The sequence below is a fragment of the Aedes albopictus genome, chromosome 3, assembly GCF_035046485.1.
Source record: "Aedes albopictus strain Foshan chromosome 3, AalbF5, whole genome shotgun sequence".
Lineage (NCBI taxonomy): Eukaryota > Metazoa > Arthropoda > Insecta > Diptera > Culicidae > Aedes > Aedes albopictus.
In genome coordinates this window covers 137554568-137575004 of record NC_085138.1, presented here as the reverse complement: position 1 = coordinate 137575004, position 20437 = coordinate 137554568, and the positions used below count along the sequence as shown (strand labels likewise).

The 20437-nt window shown below is 40.3% G+C and overlaps 1 protein-coding gene across 1 annotated transcript; it reads right to left on the bottom strand.

The window, feature by feature from the left end:
* Window positions 1-994: 994 nt before the first annotated feature.
* On the bottom strand, window positions 995-19079 carry LOC115254250 (uncharacterized; the record flags this gene model as incomplete). Its single annotated transcript, XM_029879204.2, has 10 exons — window positions 995-6144; window positions 11943-12002; window positions 12341-12548; window positions 17445-17527; window positions 17603-17667; window positions 17725-17895; window positions 17966-18115; window positions 18248-18393; window positions 18450-18582; window positions 18645-19079. Coding segments are annotated over 10 exons (3264 nt in total), but the record flags the coding sequence as incomplete, so codon positions are not given.
* Window positions 19080-20437: the final 1358 nt, after the last annotated feature.

The window sequence follows — 20437 nt, the reverse complement described above, 5'->3', positions numbered from 1 at the left end:
GAACTGTCAAAGTGTGAGCCAAATGAACATGTTTATCGTTTGTTGGAAGGCGTTGCTTGACCGGTATTGCAATCGACAATAAACATATTACAAATATTTATTTTTATTATCGAGAATTTGATCGCATATGTAAATTTAGTAAGAAGATAATATTTAATTAATTCTGCTTTCAACAGATCATGCTCATGAAGAAACTTTTGTCGCTGCTCATCTCGAAAAAACTTTCATTGCTGCTGCTTGATTAACTTCTGCCGATTTTATTCGCGCTATTCTTTGCAATGCATTTCAGATTTCTTCGATTGTGCTGTTATCTTTTTTCCAAATTTGGGAAAAAAAAAGTTCGAATAAAATTAGCAAACGTAAACAAAACAACTTGCACCACAACAAAGTCACGCAAAAAGTTTGAACATCTAGCTTTGTGGCAAGTGTTGGAAGCTGTTGTAAACAAAACAAACAGCGTTGCCGAATCGACATATGTAACTTCCGCTCATCTCTATGTAGAGGATTTCTAGTGCAGACTTGTCTTTAGTGTCTTGACTCAACTCGACATTTTTGCATTCTAATCAACTCGTTACTTATTCGGTCAATATGAATATATATTCATGATTGACCGTGATTCTTCAACAGTGGATCAATGTTTACAAACTCGAAGCTTTGTATAGAAAAGTACAATGAGCCATTTTACGAATGACAACATTGTTGATGATGATATTGATTTTCACGTGTTTCGACGCGAGCTCCTGTCAAATTTTCATTCATAAAATCGGCTCGTAAAATGGACTATTCAAAGCGCGGTGTAAAAACGATCTTTGTCATATTCTGTGTAACTTGAGAAATTCCCTTGTAGCAGTTAGTGTGAGTGTTTGTCACAACAAATACAGATTACGACATTGTCATCAATCATCATTGTTACACAAAGTTTGAGCATTGATTCGCTGATCAGGATATTTATAGGATTTCTTTTACGTTCCATCTGATTACACCGTCGGAAATGTGACTTTTGCATTTTGTTTTATTAAAAAAGTGTGTACGCAGCGCTAACACATGTTAATACATTTTTTTTTGATAGAATAAAACTTTTCAGATCTCTACGATGACAAGCTAAACGTTGTGGGCTCGGTGCCCACTCGTCGTTTTTATCCGATTACAATACGCGATCAATATACAATATATAGCTTTGATTACCTTCAAATCAATGTAAAATTCTACAGTTTCGTTTTCAAATATAAATAATTTCTTTGTTTTCCATCTGGTTTGCAATATATAGTTTGTAGAAAATAATTTAATAAATATGTTTTGCTTTCCAATATTTTATCGCCATTCAATTCTTCGCGGGAAAGAAGCAGTGAACATAACTTACATTTTTGATGTTTTTGCATTTCGAATGTTGAAGTGGTTCGCCTCAAAGGACGTGACTTCCGATCGCTGTGATGTAAGGCTAGAATGGAGGAGTGCGTAAAAATTGTAAACTAATCCTCAAAATTCTTAAATATGAGTCACATCCCCTCACTGACCGTATCACGGAGTAACATACCAAACTCAACTAGCGATTGATAGTTTCTATTCCAGGCTATTAATCATACGTCGATCAACGGAAACAATTAGTACCTATAGTATGGTGTGTTGTTTATTATTGGAATAGCGTAAATCACATTGTTGTTCAATAACAGTTGTTGTAGTATTTTTTTTACTTCATTGGAATTATCGACTTCATAAGATTGGGCCTCTTACATTACACTGTGATTTCTTCCGGGAATTTAAGTAGGTATTTATTTGGTTTGTAACAATCAGTTATTGTAGTGATAGTAGGCTATGAAAGTGAATACTGGTTAACAGAATTGGAATATAGAAAATTGAAGAAATCATGCTTTTATGAGCAACTTTTGTCTGGTCAGTATGCTTTTGAAAACCAAACTTGGTGTATTAGAACAACAAAACCTTGTTTGTATAATTCAATTACATACATTATTCTGTTCTTCAGAAGAATAAGCTATGAAATTGTAACTCCAAAAATAATTTGAGTATTGATTTATGCTATTTCTCGCGTTTAGTGTCATGAGGATCAATTTATCTTGATCGATTTTCTGCGGTTTGCTTCTCAATCAACCTCGGGAAAATGTTTTCTGTTGCTATTGTTGTTTCAGGTTGTTGAAGTCCTTATCCTCCTGCATCATGTATCAGAAGGCCGGCTCCAGATGCACGTAATCCTCCAATTGTGGACATTTGTTTGTGTCCTCTTGCATAGGAAAACACTAAAAATCAATTGGAAGCTTATTCAATGTTCCGTCCGTGATTACCCAACAAGAAAATCAATTAGGAGAAATCGATCACGGCAATTGCACTCTTATGACACTAAAAGTGAGAAGTGTTGGGAATACTCACTTGCATAAAATTATACTCACTTGTCACTATTTCAGTTCGGAAGTATTTGAAGGGCATGTACATTGTATTTTATCTAAAAGTTTGCCGAATAAAGTAATGGTCGCACACGCATACCAAAGCGTGGCAAAGCCGTGAGTGCAAGGTGAGTATAAATTACACTAATTTTATGAATGTGTGTGCGACTCTTACTTAATTAGGCAAAATTTTAGATAAAACTACAATGTACATATCCTTCATACACCGTTTTTTGATATCATGCTTCTGAGCTTAGATAGAAGCAAGTGAGTATAACACTTGCAAGTGAGTATTCCCAACACTGAGTGAGATTCGATTATACTTGAAAGCATGCTGACTTGATTATCCAGAATCATGTTTTTTTTATATTCTCAGAACGGTACATATTATTGTCAAGAAGGGCTGATAGAATAACTGGGAATCGTTTGATATGTCTGCCGAAAACTAACTTAACACATTTCTGAACAACAACCAATTTAAGTAACATCTTATTATCTGTTTAATCATATGCGTAGTCGACATATGCTGTTCGATGTTGTGGGTGGATGAGAGCTTCTGCTATTACTTTCTCTTCAGCTCACCCACTCATTTCACTTCACTCTTCACCCACATACAAAGGATAGAGGTTCCGCCGACCGCCGAAGAGAATTGAAAACTGGAAGCAGCACTACGCCGAACATCTGAACGATATTCGAGGATACTGGCACAACGTAATTTGTACAGATCTCGCAATATATGAAGAGGGGCTCATTGTTGCATCAAAATGTATCATGCGTAGAATTATCGGCTGGGAAACTATTGTTAGGAGATTCAGTCAATTTGTTTGCTTTAATGTTTGCAGGAAACATAGATCAAACGAAAGAAGTTCGGAAGTTTGTAGAGATAGCTGATTGCTACTTATTACAGAGAAACTTGCTAGAATGAACAACCATTGTGGAAACAATTTCAAGTCGCGAATTACGACGTGAACAGGTTTGTTTGGTGTTTAAATTTACGGAATGCTTTTTGTCTTACTACACTAATGTCGTCGGATGACCCAAACATAACCAGATAAAATCTGATATATTAGAGATTGCTTCAGGTATAGCGTTGCAGTGGCTCCCAGTCAGTGGACTAGTGGAGTTATTAGATTCAAACCTAACGATCAATTCGAATGCTAACGACAATCTGTTTGCTACCGTTTTGCTCCTAAAGCAAAATAAATGCACGTTAATATGAACTAGGCAGCAGCTAGCTAGATGTTTTCGACATTGGATAGATTAAACCAAGGCATTTCCGAATTTGTCGAAAGTTTGTTTTGTAGTTGGGGCTAATTATTTGCGAACCTATTTGAAAATACTTTGAATTTTCAAACAATATTTTTTGGAAATAACGTATCCAAGTCCTGAAAATAAATTCTTTCGCGAATAATTCCACAGGCAACCATTTCACAGAATTCACTTTCAAATGACATCTATGTATTCTTCTTCAAATACAATTTTCGGAGGAATTAAATTCTGGGACACAGCAGTTTAAAAAACACTCCCACTGGTCTCTCAATTTATTATAGAAAACAAACACAAAGAACAAACTTTCATCGAATTCGAAATACTTCGGAAAAATACATCTTCTAGCTTTAGTCTGTTAATATGTTTTCTTTAAAAAATTTCCGAATTTCTAATTCATATGGGTTTAGTTTATAACAAAACAGTTATTCGATGAACGAAGCGAAAATTTAGTAAGCTTTGCTTGCAAACGCTGAATTTCTACGTAAAAAAACGACATAAAAAGCTAAATCAATTTAAAATCATCCCTAATCACTAACAGTTGGAATGTAAGATTGATAGACAGAGATAAAGATAGAGAGACAGAGAAGTTTCTCAGAGATTACGGGCTTATTATTATCGTGACCGAATCAAAAGACAACAGTCACTTCCAGTGGCTTCTTTTTTTCCCTAACCGGAGCTGTAGGACTGCGATTGATTTACCTTGATTCGTATTTTGTTCGAATCGGTTGGCTGCTGGTGCTGCTGCTGCTGGATTTGGTGGGCTGAACTGGACGATCCGATGCGCGAGCGTCCCAAACTGGAGTCGTAGTACTGATGGCTACCGGATCGTTGCGTTTGTCCGGGAAGGATGGGCGAAAACGGACCAGCGGACGATGGTATCCGACTACCGGCGATGTTGCGACCGTTCGTATGACTGCTGGTGGAACCAGTCGGCGATAGGGGTGATGTTAGCGAAGCCTGTTGTGATGTTGGAATTCTCGACTTTTGAGGTTTCCTCAGCGAGCCTTGGTTTGAAGTTGGCGGTGATGTTGGGGACTTTATAACTGGAATGCGAGAACCGGACGATTGATGTTGCTGATGATGTTGCCTTGCAGCGAATGCCGAAGAGGCTGTAGAGGAAGTTGATTCGTTGGTGTTCCGTCGGTTGGATGACGTCAATGGAGAGGCCAGATCCAACCGGAACGATTCCGTAGAGTGTTTGTTGCGTTTTGCATTGCTGCTCACTGGGATGGAGGAGTTCTGACTTGGGACGGACGTTTTACGGCCAGCGGAGGTCGGAGATAAAAGTGGAACAGATTCGTTGCTGGGGCTATTCACGAAGGCGGAGGAGTTATTCTGAACGTATTGCACCTGCCTGTTGGGCGGAGGACTAGTGGAAGACTCATCTGAGGATTTGTTCAATAACTTGTCTTCATCGTCATCTTCATTGTTGAAAAATCTATTATAATTTCGGAGTACGTTATTTTCGACCCGGTTATCGGGCAACAAATCATAATCAAATGGACTGCTGTCGTTGCCGCTTTCTCTGCTACTCTGTCGAGTTTTGAATGTCTTATACTCGATGCTGTTGTAGTCCATGACTTGACTATCGCCAACGTTTCTAGTTGAGAGATTCTTATACTGTATGTTGTAATCGCTCTTATGACCTCTAGAAATCTTTTGTGTGTTAATCGATGCATACATTTCATACCGATCGTTGCTTCCACTTTCACTGCTATCGACAGTTTCGTAAATTTCGCTTTTGGTCATTCTGTTCCCTTTCGCTCGCACCATTTGTCGAATGATGTAATCGTCATTGATATTTTTCAATAAACTGCTACTGCTACCGCCAAGATACTTATTCTTAGCCAGCTCCTCAAACGACGTCATCCTATGTATGTTATTCTCTGAGCCATTCCTTATCCGAACGCCACCGCCCTGATTCAAGCTACTATGACTCGTATGATGATCCGGAACATACTTCCTCCCTTTCAAATGACTACACTCAATAATGAACTCCCCATCCAGCATGGGCGCAGGGGACTTCCTCGACATGCTTCCACGTCGCGAACTGGACGTAGACCTTCCATTGACCCCATAGTTTTGAATCGACGACGTCGTTCCGTAGTCACTGCCATACTCGAACCTACCACTGCTATACGTAGGCTGGTACAACTCGATTTCGCTATTCCGCCTAGTTTTCGAATCATCCTCATCCTCATCGTTGTAATTGCTCAAGCGACTTACCACGATCGGTGTTCCGGCACCACCACCGGAATAATTGGACCCATTCGAGTACCGGTTTGTGTTTTTGCCAAAGGAATCCTTCTTTGACACGACCGTACCGGTGGACGCCGAATGGGACGGGGTGTTCTTCTGTAACTCTTCCGGCGGGGCCGGCGGAACGTAAATGCGCACAACGTCCTGGGGAGACATTGCCCGGGGCGTCGGTTGAGCCGACGGGCTGCGAGCTACCACACTCATTGAACCGATGGCAGACCTGCAGAGTAGACGAAAAAAGAAGTTACCCGATAAATGATCGCTTCAAGTAGGCAAAAACATCTTTTTTCTAAGTTCTAAGAGAATGACCCTCAGTGTACCAGTAGCAGCTCGTGTTCCAATAGCCACTTACGAGCATAGAAAAGAAGCTACTATCTATCAAATATTCACAATATGCACGAATACTGTCCAGATGAAGAGAATCCCAAATATTTATGCCAATAAACATCGCTTTAGGACAGTGAGTGGCTATTGGAACTCAAAGACTACTGGTACAATAACCGTGCATGTTTTTATTGTGCATGTCTGGAGAGATGAATCTACACAGATACTGTTTTTTTAACATTAACCCCTTATACAACACCGATCACATATAAAACTGTTCTACTATTAGCAACATTTTCTAACATTGAAACTTTTCAAGTACTACACGCTCAGAAAACCGTTCTGATAAACGTGAACAAACAAACGCAAATATGAGAACAAGCAAATATACACCGTGAACTGGAACTAGTTCCAGCTGTCAATATGCGCGTTCTAGAAAACGTGAAATCTAGTTCACGGTGTACATTTCTTATTGTTGTTATCGTTGCTATGCATAGTTCCCGTTTGTTCCCGTTGCCGTGATTGGGAGTTCACGTATATCGGAACGGGTTTTTTTGCGTGTACCTACCTACCCAAATAGAAGAAAAAGAAATAAATTGATGATTCAATTATAAAACATATTTCTAAACCTGTGTTATTTTTAATTCTTGATCACTTAACCTATTTTACAGCTCTGTTGTCCACTAGGGCACTACGTGAGCGATTACAAATGACAGCTGCACTTACACTTTGTACAGCGTCTATAAGTATTCTATTTTACTATATCGAATTGGTTGCCTTCGTACTGCTTTCACTGTTCTACTCTTTTCTTGGTAGAATGATGAGCACGAGGATGTCGATGGATACTTGTTGTTCCTTTTCCAGTCCGATTGGGGGTCCATTATGAATTGCATTTCTCTGATGTCCAGGTTTCCGGGTCCGTTTGAGCATACATATGCTCAGAAGAGGGTCAGGTGTCAGCCGCTCTCCGGGAGAAGAGCAACTGACGAAAAATTGCAAGTGCCGGGGCTGGGAATCAAACCCATGACCATCCGCATATGAAGCGAACGTGTGACCAACTACGCCACGGGCCCCGGCTGACCTGTGTTATTTACTTCAGACGTTCTCTGGATTGCTGTCCGTAAGACATAAGACTGAATGGATAAATTTGTGGAAAACATATGACGGTGACCTGAGTCTAATTTAGTCCAATCTACGCATAACATACACAGTCGTCTTTTGGAAGAATCCTGAAAAAATGTTAAAATCGACTACGTTTCTCATTGTCCGTGTCATTATCAATCATTGCAGTGTACAAGTTTTGAAGCGGCCAAAACATGGAAACTCTACATATATGTACATCGTTTTGAGAAAGTTTGTAAAGTTAATATTGGTCGCAGACTTCAGCTAGATTGAGGAGGTACGTCCCGAGCGTCTGTTCACCTAAGAGGTGCAGCTCAAACAGCGTCTGTTCTGGCATCCAGCGTCTGAGTATGAAATGCTCCTCTACCGGAAGCTGTACCTGAGGTGGCAGCCCCACCACGGTGGATAGGGGACCTTAGGCCAACTACCTACTGTTTCCGAAACCCAAAAACCGTTACAGAAACCGGTAATGAAAGATTACGAACTGAATCAACGGCAACGACTTTTAGCGCGAAACAATGGACAAAAATTGGAACTTGAAATGTACTAACACTAGCCCTGCAGGGTAAACGGGCACAGCTAGCCAATGAGGCATGCCATGCCGTATGAAGCTTGAAATCCTTGAAATCCCAGCCGATGCTGCCGAAATGCAAACAAAGGGAACTGTTACAGCCGACTAAATACTGGCGTGGACAAGATTCCGAAAGGTGATATGAAGATTCTCATGGGCGACTTCAACGCGAAGGTTGGTTCCGACAACTCGGATATTGAGCACGTGATAAGACGCCATGGTCTCGGAGAAATAAGCGAGAACGGAAAGCTGTTTGCAGAGTTTTCTGGCCACAGTGATATGGTGATTGGGTGGGCATAACGGAAAATCAAATCAATCACATCTACATCTGCCGAAAATGGAGACGGAGCCTTCTTGATGTGCGGAACAAACGTAGCGCCAACATTGCGTCCGACCATTATCTCCTAATCGGAGCGATCCGGGTGCGCATTGCTAGGATCTATCGACAGGAGGAGAAAATTGGGCGCCGGTTCAACACACGCCGAATGGAAGACGCAGCGTTGAAAAGTTCCTTCGGCGAAGAACTAGATAACCGTGGTGAGGACATTCCGGAAGGTGGCAGCGTAGAAGAACAATGGGGCGCCATCAAGAACGCTTTCATCGCCACCGGCGAGAATAATTTGGGTGAGCTACGCACCCGGAGAAAGCAGTGGATCGCAGATGGTACCTGGACGAAGATAGAGGAGCGAAGAAACGCCAAAGCAGCGATAAAGCGAGCGAAAACACGAGGAGTCAAAGCCGTAGCCCGTCAGCGCTATTCGGCTCTGCAGCATGATCTGCTAAGTGTTCAACGTATTACCCGTGTTAACACTGAAACTCCATCAGTGCAGGAGATAGAAACAGTCATCCGTAGTATGAAATCGAACAGGGCTCCGGGGGTTGATCGCATATCAGCTGAGATGCTCAAAGCTGACCCCGTAGAATCCGCACAACTGCTGCATCAATTGTTCTGTAACATATGGGAAACCGCAATTTTTCCGGCCGACTGGATATAAGGCGTCTTATACCTGGTGCTTATTGATTACGAAAAAGCTTTCGACCGTCTCAATCACAAAAACATGTGGAAAGCCCTCAGGCGGAAGGGTGTCCCTGAGAAAATCATCGGCCTCATTGAAGCACACTACAGGGCATTTTCGTGCAGAGTACTGCACAACGGTGTCTTGTCCGATCCATCCGGGTCCTTGCTGGAGTGAGGCAAGGATGCGTACTATTACCGCTATTGTTCCTCCTCGTAATCGACGAGATCCTGGTAGGTGCGATAGATCGTAAACCGGTTGCCGTGGCAGCCCATTACCATGGGGAACCTTAATAACTTCGAATTGGCTGATGACATTGCTCTCCTAGTTCAACGGCACTCTGATATATAAAGCCAGTTCGATGATCTTGCCAATCGCTCCTGGGTGTCATCAACGTCTACAAGACCAAATGTTAGATGTAAACAGGGAGATAACGTGCCTCTGGAGCCGGCCTTCTGATAGATGTAAACACGGTCATCTTGGCGGCGCCAAGATCGACACCTGTAGGTGCACGGATCAAGAAAGCGTGGGCTGCTTTTGCAAGTTTAAAAAACGTATGGAAAAACAACAAGATTAGTCGTCGCACCAAAATCCGAATTTTCAACTCGAACGTGAAATCTGTGCTGCTGTAGGCCAGTAAACTTGGTGTGTATCAGTAGAGAACACTCAACGGCTGCAGGTCTTCATCAATAGATGCCTGCAGTATATAATTCGTGCATCATGGTGGCTTCACAATTGGATCTTCAACGTGAAGCTCCCTCGTCGATGTAATCAAAAGCCGATAACAATATAAATTCGAAAGCAAAAGTGGAGGTGAGTCGGCCACACTCTACGCAGGGGCGGGGACAAAATCTGCAAACAATCGTTAGTTTGGAATCCAGCAGGACATCGCAGCAGAGGCAGATCCAGAGGCCCATGACGGAGCAGTCTCAATAAGGAAATAAAGGAAAGTGGACAGAAATTTGACCTGGCAACAGGTCAAGGCGATGACCCTTTGCACCACCATCGGTGCCCTGGACTGAAATAAAAGTACCGTGCCATGCCCTAATACCGTGTATTTGACAAAAAACTCAAATATGTATTTTACTAAGTATATTATTTTTATAACTGAATAACTAATTCAATCATTAGCATATTAAATAATATTAAACCTTCTTAAGTTGGGCGTAATAAATTTGGCACATATTTACAAAAACAAGCAATTAAAAATATTTACAAAATGTGAGTGCAAATTACGAATACACGGTGTTCCCAAATTTTCGGGAGGTTATAATTGCCCTTCACAAGGTCGATTTTCGTCGGAGCAAATCACAACTTCAGATGTTAGTTGTAACGTAGCTTTTGCTGCAAATTTATTTACGGATTAGTCTAAGTTCAATTCATTAGTTTAAGTTTACTTACATAAATCGGTCTGCAAGTGCGGAGAGGACAATTCTCCCGTAATCTTAGCGTTTTCTGTGATTCCTGCATGCGAACTTTCTGATTAGGTTAAGTTATAATGATAGAAATAGGTAACTTACAATTTTGCATGAAATCACTAACACTGTAGATAAGGAACAATCAATTTTAGATAGGTAACAAATTTAGCTCGTAATTTAGCTGTAAGTAAATTAGAAATAGTTCAAATTGCATGATAATGTTTAGTTCAATTTTCACCTTATGGGTTTGTCTAACTTTAACAAGTTTCACTATAACAATGGATATTTTACTGTATGACATCATCTGATCGACACATCCGTCTTCTCATCCGTCACTTTGCCCTGTCATCCTGACAAAGCTGTCAGCGGTCGTTTTGGCCGTCACGGTATCGTGACCAACAGTGCTGCCAGTACCAACACACGGTATTTAGGGCATGGTTCCTTTTGTATTTCAAATACCGTGTTTCGGCTAAAACTGCAAACTGAGAGTATGAACTTAGTATGATTGATATAGTGATGATTCAAAGGACCACCAATGTATGCGGGTCACATACACGGTATTAAGGAACGTCCATAAATTACGTCACGCAAAAATCAGCTATTTTCAACCCCCCCTCCCCCCTATGTCACACTTTTTGTATGGGACCTCTGAAATTTTTGTATGGGTCGTCACACTTTGCTAAACCCCCTCTCCCCCCTCAAAGCGTGACGTAATTTATGAACGTTCCCTTAGGCACAATGCTATGTTTTACCATTTTGATTTTAACAATGGCTTAAACATTTGGAATTCCATTAATTATATTTATTATGCATAATACACACAATAAGCAATAATATAGCGTTTGAAAAATTAAGAAACACGGTTCATTGATTTTACAGGGCTCTTTAAAGTGAAGAGCATCCTCAAGGTCACGGTATTAGGGCATGGCACCGTAAAGTTCTGCGGACAATTCTCGGAGGGAACCAAGAATATGGTATGTCCCATAGACGCATGAATCAAGAGTATAATCAAGTGTACAAAGAAGCCAATATTGTGAAACCAGTAAAATACAACAGACTGCACACGTAGTGATGAAAAATAACAAAGATTCATAGGAAAATTTCAAGAAAATTCGCTGAAAAACTCTACACTCTCAGAGTTGTAAACATTAGTATGTTTTTCTCAAAATTAAATCTTGGTCATCCCTGACAACACCATCCGACCAAGCTCCAATTTTTGGGAGCTGTAGAAAAATTCTTATCTATTCTCATGTAGTTTACTGATTGGAAATATAACTGTCTAAACTGTAGAACTTTGACTACTTTAATATCTATAGATGTAGATAATAACATAAACTATATGTACAAAGCGAACAAATAAAACTCAATATAAAAACAAAACAAACAAAAACTGTTTAACGCAAACATTGAAACCATGTATACATAAAACGAGCAGATATACGTCTTCTCCCATCCCATCAGAACGTATTTACACAGGTTAGGAGCATTAAAACGAACAACTGAGAAATAACCGCAACCGCGAGTGCAGTACGCAGCTGCACATGGGGTCTAAAACCACAACACTTACGTTGGACCCTTGGCGGTTGGTTTCTGTTTTGCCGAGAGAATAATCGCTCGTTTCCGTAATCTGAAACAAAATGAAGCCTTAGAGAAAAACGGAATTCAAGACAAGAACCTATTAATAAAACTAATCATCCCACACGTACGCCGGAAATCTCGTTCCCGGGGCAAGCGACGATATTACCGAACGGAAACGAAAGAAAAACAAGATTAATCGATCGTACTAGCATCTACTAAGAGTGACTTGTTTGGCGCGATATGGCGATGGGATCGATGGTATCGCTAGATGCAAGGGGGTGCTATGAGTGAAGCTAAACTTATGTATGATAATTCTATAGGTGCGCAACGGCAATGTAATGTATAAAAGACGAGCATTTCGACAATGCCAGTTGTCCGCCAACTTACCCAGGGCTACTTTCTCCTTCACAATCCTCGGCGCTTTCGATCATCTTGGGGTGATCCTCATAGGTCAGCTCGAAAGCATTGTGGGAGCGTTGACTCTGGCCTCCGGAGAGGACACTCAAATCGGCTGTCGATGTAACCGATGTGTCGGCCAACGATTTCCTCGAGCTGCCCAGTAACGAGCCTCCGTCTTCCGACTCCGGTACGTTACCTGTAAGTAGATTTGAAAAGAACATACAAATAAATCATCTGTCATTGAATCGTCGGAAATTTAAACTTAATCGTGCGCGTGCCGGAATTGTGCTAGCAAGTGGTGTGCTGTTTGCAATCCAGTTTGCTGTTTCTTATCAGCATGGACAATTTAAGCGTATTACACACCTCACACAACGGCCCGGATAATTACGTAACCGAGATCGGAATAAACAATGATCGTGAATTGGGACCAAGTCCTAAATACAAACACGTGGCAGCACTATAAACGAAGAAAGAATAGAATATCGATGAGCGATGACATGATTTGTGAGCGAATACAACGAAAGCTTTGGTGTTTGATATTGAAACACAGATCTAAAGTTCAAACAAGCATTCAGTTTGCTGCAAATGCTAGTGTAGTGCTGTAATAACGCATAGTAGCCCATTAAAGAACTGTTGAAAAGAAAATCAAAAGCTACTGATGAGTTCAAACGTTTGGTATGAAACTTAAAGTAAAAGATATAATAATAAATTAGATATATCATAGCCTTAAAATGCTCAAGTTTCGATACTCGGTTCTGCGCTTCTAATGCACCGATTGAACTAAAGCGAACATAGAAGTTTTATCGAATTCTAGTACCCCCCCCCCCCCCCCTCTGCCAACTTTATTATTATTATTTTTTTAAATTTTAACCCTTTCCTTCCCACGACTTTGAACGACTATTTCTATGCTAAGAAAGCGTTTCCGAAAAAAGTGCTTGAACAAAAGTTATTGCAAATTGGTCAAATTTCTCTAAATCAACGAAAAAAGATTTAGTTGTAAATCAATAGTATTTTGATTGTTTATCAATAGTTCCACTATTGAAACAAGTAGTTGGAAGTTGGGTTTACCTAATGGGATTACAATCATATTCTAAAAACTATTGCATCATATTCATCTGATTCCGTTTGTCTCGAGTTCGTCGAAAATCGATGGTGCTCTAGAGCAACCATGGGAAGTAGAGGGTTAACCAACTCAGGATTATCAATAATTCAGAATTCCCAAAAAAAAAAAAATTCCCTCAAGAAATAAATTATTCTAATAATTTTGGATTTTACCCATAATTATCAAACTATTTTTCCAAAACCCTGACGAAGAAATTTCGTCAAGTATTTCTCCATCAGCACCCCTTCAATCTTATCGTAGGATTATGCCAAATAACACGCTTGATTGATTGGCTAAATTTTGGGATTTTTATTTTATAGGGAAAGATATGCTGGTGTAGAAACTAGTAACTCAAAATTAATGAATTTTCACTAGTATTAAATTCAAACAAATGTTATGCTGAGAGCAAAAAACCCAGGATTTCTTCCTCCAGGGATACCTTCTGAAATTCTTCCAGATATTTCTTCAGGAACTTCTCCAGGAATTCCTTCACGAACTGCTCAAGGGATTTCTCCTTCTTAAATACCTCCATGGACGACTTGCGGTGTTCCGAGTGTGAGTGTTCCAGGGTTTGTTTCTAGAAAAACTTCAGGAAACCCTCACACTTTTTTACAGAAGTTTACAGAAGTTTACTTCTGCACGCATGCATCAAATAATTCCTTCAGTAATTTTCCCATAGTTTCAAGCAGTGGCTTCATAATGGATTCCCTACAGGTTCCCTCAAGAATTCCTCTAAGTTTCAAAAGACTTCCCGATTGTTTCAGTGTTTTTTCGAGGATTTCTTCAGGATTTTCTCCAGGGATTCCCAAAGAAGTTTCATCATAGATCCTTTTAGGTATTTCTGCAAATATTCTTTCAAACTTTTTTTTTCATGGATATTCCTTCAAGAATTTCGCGACAGATTGTTCCGATGGTTTCATCTGGAATTATTCGAAAGATTTAAGGATGAATTTCTTCCAGTAATTCTTTCAGAAATATTTACCAGAAATGCATACATTAATCCAGAAATTCCTTTAAAAGTTTGCATAAAAAATCCTTTAGGAGTCCATTTAAAGATTCCTTCATTTATTCGTCCAGAAATTACTGCAGACATGGATTCCATCAGAGTTTTTTCAGGGATCCCTACAGAAATTCGTCCTGGAATTCGTTTAGAAAGCTCTCCTGGGATTTCCTTAGAAATTCCTCAAGGGATTCCTCCTTCCTTCCTGGATTCCCTCAAGAATTCCTCCAGGGATTCACTTTTGAAATTTTTGTGGGATCCTTTCAGGAACAACTCCAGGGATTATTGATAAAAATCGCCCAAGGTTTCTTTCAGGAACTCTTCTTGGGATTTCTACTGGACTTCCTCCTGGAATTCATTCACGGATTTCTACAGGAATTGTTAGGAAACTCTGTTAGGATTACCTCTTGAAATTGCTTCCGGGATTCTTTCGGGGTTCCTTCAGGAATTCCGATTCTTTCAGGGTTTATTCAGGAATTCCTTCAGGTATTCTTTCAGGAACTGCTACAGTACTTCCTCTTGGGATTTCTTCCTAGGATTCCTTAAGGGATTCCTCCAGGAGTTTCTGCAGGGATTCCTCTGAGAAATCCAACAATTCCTCCAGCGATTCTTGCAGGATTCTTCTGAACAATCCTCTAGAGGAATTCCTCAAGAGATTCCTCCAGAAGTTCCAAAAGATATTCCTCCAGGAATTTCTCCAAGGGTTCCTCCAGGAATAGCTCCATGGAATCCTCCGGTGATTACTCCCTGAATTCCTACAGGGATCTCTCCAGGAATTCCTCTAGAGATCCCCTCAGGAATTCCTACATGCATGTCTCCATTTCTGCAGGGATTCTGCGAGGAATTGTTCCAGGGTCTTCTCCAGGCATTTCTCCAAACATTCTTCCACGCATTCCTACAGTGATTAATCTAGAAATTAGTCGAGGGAACCCTCTAGAGATTTTTTTAGTGATTTCTACAGGAATTCTTCTAGGTATTCTTCCAGGGATTCCTCTCTAGAGAATCCTCCAAGGATTTATGGTGGTATTTCTGCAGGGATTCCGCCAGGAATGCGTCCAAGGATTTCTGCAGGGATTCCTATACGGATTTCTCCAGGGCTTTCTCAAGCGATTCCTACAGGAGTTCCTCCTAGGATTTATTTGAGAATTTCTCCAGGAACTCAAACTGGGATTCCTCCAGGAACTCAAACAGGGATTCCTCCAGAAATTGCTTAAGGGACTCCTCCAGGTATTCGAACATGAATTCCTCCAGGATTTCTTCCAGGTATTTCTCCAGGAATTCCTTCAGAACTTACTTAAAGCATTCCTCCAAGAATTCCCTCAGAAATGAAATTCCTCCAGGCATTCGTTCAGGAATTTCTCCAAGTCTTCCTCCTGGAACTCCTCCAGGATTATTTCCAGGAATTCCAGGGAATGCCCCGGGAATTCTTCCAGGGATTGCTCCAGGAGTTCCTCATGTGATGCTTCCTCTCAAAAAAGTATTCGGGAATTTCAAAAATCCTTCCATCAGACTTTCTCCAGGGATGCCTCTAGGAATAAGATAATTTTATAGTAATGCATACAAGAGTCAGGAAATTCTCCAAGAAGTCATCCAGTAATTCTTTCGCAATTTCCTTCAAGAAATCCCTTAGAAATTTATCTACGGATTGTTCAAGAATCCAACCACGGACTCCTTCAAGAAAATTCCCTGCAGCTCCTGCAAAAGAATTCATTCGGAAATTCGTCCTTCGATTCTTTCGGAAATATATCTTGAGATTATTCTTTTGTTTCTTCCAAGAAGTTTTTCCAAGGATGTCTTGAAGGTGTTCAATTCAACCTTTCAGGGATTCTTCCAACAAATTGTCAAGGGATTCCCCTGAAATGCCTCAAGGTCTTATCCTAGGATTCCTTCCTGTATTTCACCAGGGATCTCCTTCTGAAATTTGTTTAGAAATTTCTCTTGGAATTTCTCCAAGAAGTTACCTAAACTTTTTCCAGAGATTCTTTCGGAAATCTCTCCAGCAATTTCTTCTAGAGTTTACCCAGGCAATCCATCAAAAACTCTTACAATAATTCCTCCAGGGATTTTCAGAAATTTCTCCAGGAATTTTCCCAAGAAAGACTCTTTTAAAATTCTCCCGGGATTCCTCCTGGAATAATTCAAGAATAGTTTCAAGACTTTTATGAGATTACCTTCAAGAATTCTTCCGGGTATACATTTATTCTTTAGAGTTGTCCTATCCTTTTCCCCTTCTTGACGTAACGTCCTCACTGGGACAAAGCCTGCTTCTCAGCTTAGTGTTCTATGAGCACTTCCACAGTGTTTAACTGAGAGCTTCCTCTGCCAATGACCATTTTGCATGTGTATATCGTGTGGCAGGCACGAAGATACTCTATGCCCAAGGAAGTCAAGGAAATTTCCTTTACGAAAAGATCCTGGACCGACCGGGAATCGAACCCGTCACCCTCAGCATGGTCATGCTGAATACCCGTGCGTTTACCGCCTCGGCTATATGGGCCGAGGAGTTGTCCTATGAGATGAGTATATGCAGTACATGAGTAAACATATGAAACAATGTTTAGGGAAATTCCGGCAAGGATGCACTCGGAACAATGAATGACACTGAAGGTTTATCATTAGAAGAAAACAGACCTAGGACATTCCAATACTGCTAATAAGCATAGACAAATTGGATGATTAATTACTGAAAGAACTCCAATTAGTCATGGAAGACATTATGGAGACGTTTTCAACAATCTTCAGATGGGTTTAGGTGTTTGATGTTTTAGAAAAAGTTCAACGAAATTATGAAAAAAATCCTTTCATATTGTGCATATTGTACATATTATAGAAAATACAACAGCGTGACTGCTGAAGGGATAAACAATGCTTTTAAAATATAATGTTCCCTCTTTTAGAATGTAATCAATTCCCTCGTGCTCTACAGAAATTCAAAACAGTGAATAATTTTAAAACTATTCAATAATTTTCCGCAAACAAAATTAACTTACCAGTATTTAGCGGAGTGTTGGACCCACTTCCTATCGCAGTGGCTTGGTTAAGGGTAGAAATCTCTTGGGCAGTAATCTCACGCCTGGAATAAAAAAAAACGTTGTTTATTACTATCTCTCGCAACATATGCAGGTACATCTTCTGAATTCCAACTCACTTTGTCTTAACAGTCTCCGTAACTTCCTTCTCCGTGTCGGAAAACTCCTTTTTACGGCGTCCAATCTAAAAAAAAAAATTACAGAACATTAGCTTAACCCCCCACATGGCAACTGATCCCACCTTAGCCTCCACGGTTGGTTCCACAAACACTCCGAATTGCTTTTTTGGCAGCTCGATCTCGCTGGCCGGTGGCGGTAGATCCAAGTTCGCTTTACGTAGTTCATCCATGCATTTTTCCAACGTTTGGATAACGAAGTCATCGTCGTAACCGAAATCGGTGTGCAGCTTAGTCTGCGAAACAATTAGAAATTCAAATTGCGGCGAACAAACAGGCAAAAATCGTCGATCGAGGCGCACTGACCTGTATATATTGCACTATTAAATCCATGTCTTTGAGCTTCAAAATCTTAGATTTATGCAAACGTAATATGGTGTAAGCCATGGCAGTAACAACTTTCTCCCCGTCCAGAAGGTACACATCCCAAACGCGTAAACATAGGCTGAACGGTATCTGCGAGAAATGGATAAACGGTTTTGTTATTGTTGGTTCGAGCAAGAAATTCTCTGAGAAGGAATTTGTTCAAACGTCTTTCCATCTAAGTTCGATTTTTTCTTAATTTTTTTTTTGCGACCCAGTACTTACCCTTTCGATAAACACAACAAAGAACCATTTCAACGAGTAGAGTATTGAGTCCAGATTGTACTGGTCAAAGTGTTTTTTCAGCTTTGGTATAAATTTGGCTATGATTTTGTCATGGTGCGCAAGAAAGCGTGTCAGTTTGGGGAAGCCTGAGGAAGGAATTCCGGTTAATGAAATGAGATGACACTCCGATGCCGATACCTACCCTCTATGAAAAGACCATGCATAGCATACTTCCTATCCGCCAACAGTATGCTCAACGCCCAGAATGCCTCTTCTTCGTCCATGTACATAAGTAATACCCCCGCAAGTCCGGACATTCCTTGGCAGTATCCAACCTGACAGAATGAATCGATTGATTATCCACAAACAATTAGAAACTACATCATTGTTCACTTACCTCCGTATTGTACATACTGTACGCCACCAGCACGTTGAAGAGACTCTTCTGCTTGATGCTGTACCGTTCCCGATAGAAGACGTGCTCTCGGAACTGCCGGTTGACGTCCGAGTCGATTTGTCTGGCCTCGGTGCTCCAGGTTCGGGCAAGCGTTAGCATTTCTTGGTACTTGTTACGGTTCTTGGCGTCCGCCATGACTTGATCCAGATTCAGCAACTGGCCCCACACCCGAGACCGTAAGCTATCCGGAATGCCCTTGTAGACCCGTTTGTGGAGTTTCGGTTGCTGGAAAATTGGCGTTTTGTTTTTGTAGACCATTTTCATCCACTTTTTGACGCGCTCCATTTCCACCTCGTTCGATTTGGTCTCGTGTGGATCGTGCTTCTGCGGTAATCGTTTGTCATGAATGAATCCATACCTGGCAAAAGGAAGAGACAATACAATAAGACAATATTAGAATATTGAATAGTTTTATTCAACTGAAAAGGTATCATATAGTTATCGACTAAAGCACAGGGTCAAGTATTTGACTAAACACAAATTTAGCATAGTCTATACTGCCGTGAATCGCATATCTGTCCCATTTGCATAGGAAATCCAGCAAAGATGGGACTGATATGCGATTCACGGCAGTATAGCTAATAATTCTCAGAGTCTTAAAACCAAGACCATCTGTGAGAAAATCTTGCGCAATTCTTGAAAATGCAGATTCATGTTTTTCTTCACAAAAATATATTATTTTGATGTTACTTCTTCAAAAATGGTCCTACACTTTTCTTTTTACTACAAGTTTCTTTTTGTTTACAGTGGAACAGAAATGGCGCAAACTTTAATAACGGTGTATAAAGCAATGCTTGTATTACCTGTTTGCTGTGAAGCAAAAATCTACTAGATAATGCAATGAAGCATTTTTCAATCATATTTAGTATTTTATAAACTTTGTATTGGCTTTTAGCATAGCTAACTAATGTATTATTTGCAGTGTGTACATCAACAGGCAGCAACATGCCCCAATGATGTTTGATGTTAATATTATATACATAATAGACGAAAATATGATTATACCTAAACGAAACACAACGCATGTCAAAAGGTAAAATACGTGTCAAAAGATAAAACACAGACGTACTCAGTTGATTCTACCGCCAAAAAACGAAGAGAATCTCCGGCGAAGGGTTTCCCGTGCCAAATGGAAGTCGACCCAGGTAACCAATAAGAATTTGAATAAGGCAGCATCCATTTATTACGTAACGCTAAAATCGACAATTTTTGACCCCCCCCCCTCCCCCCTCCGTAACGCTTTTTTGTATGAAAACCTGAAATTTTTTGTATGAGCCGTAACGCTCGGCCGGACTCCCCCCTCCCCCTAGAGCGCACAGTGGAGCGCCTAGTACATCAAAACTGATCAAAATTATTTTGACGCATTTTCACAACCCAAATGCAACCCAAATTAGTAATGAAACGTATTTCATAGTTTTCGTATTTTTTATTTCGTCATTAGGGTGACCAATTTTATGATTGTGAAAGTCAAAATTTTTCGAAACTTAAATTTTTCAAAAAATCACAACTTTTGAACCAGTTGACCGATTTTAAACTTCTTTTTTTTGCTTGAAAGCTGTTGAGTTCTAGTTTTCAGCAAAAATACGTTCAGAGGGCCAAATAGTGTTTTAAGGCAAAAAATATCATATAATAATATAATTAACACGATTTTTTCAAAGTGTCGCAACTTTTAAAATCGGAAACATCCGGAAGGTTTTCTTTCTGCATTTGAAAGAGGAACAATAGTTTTATCA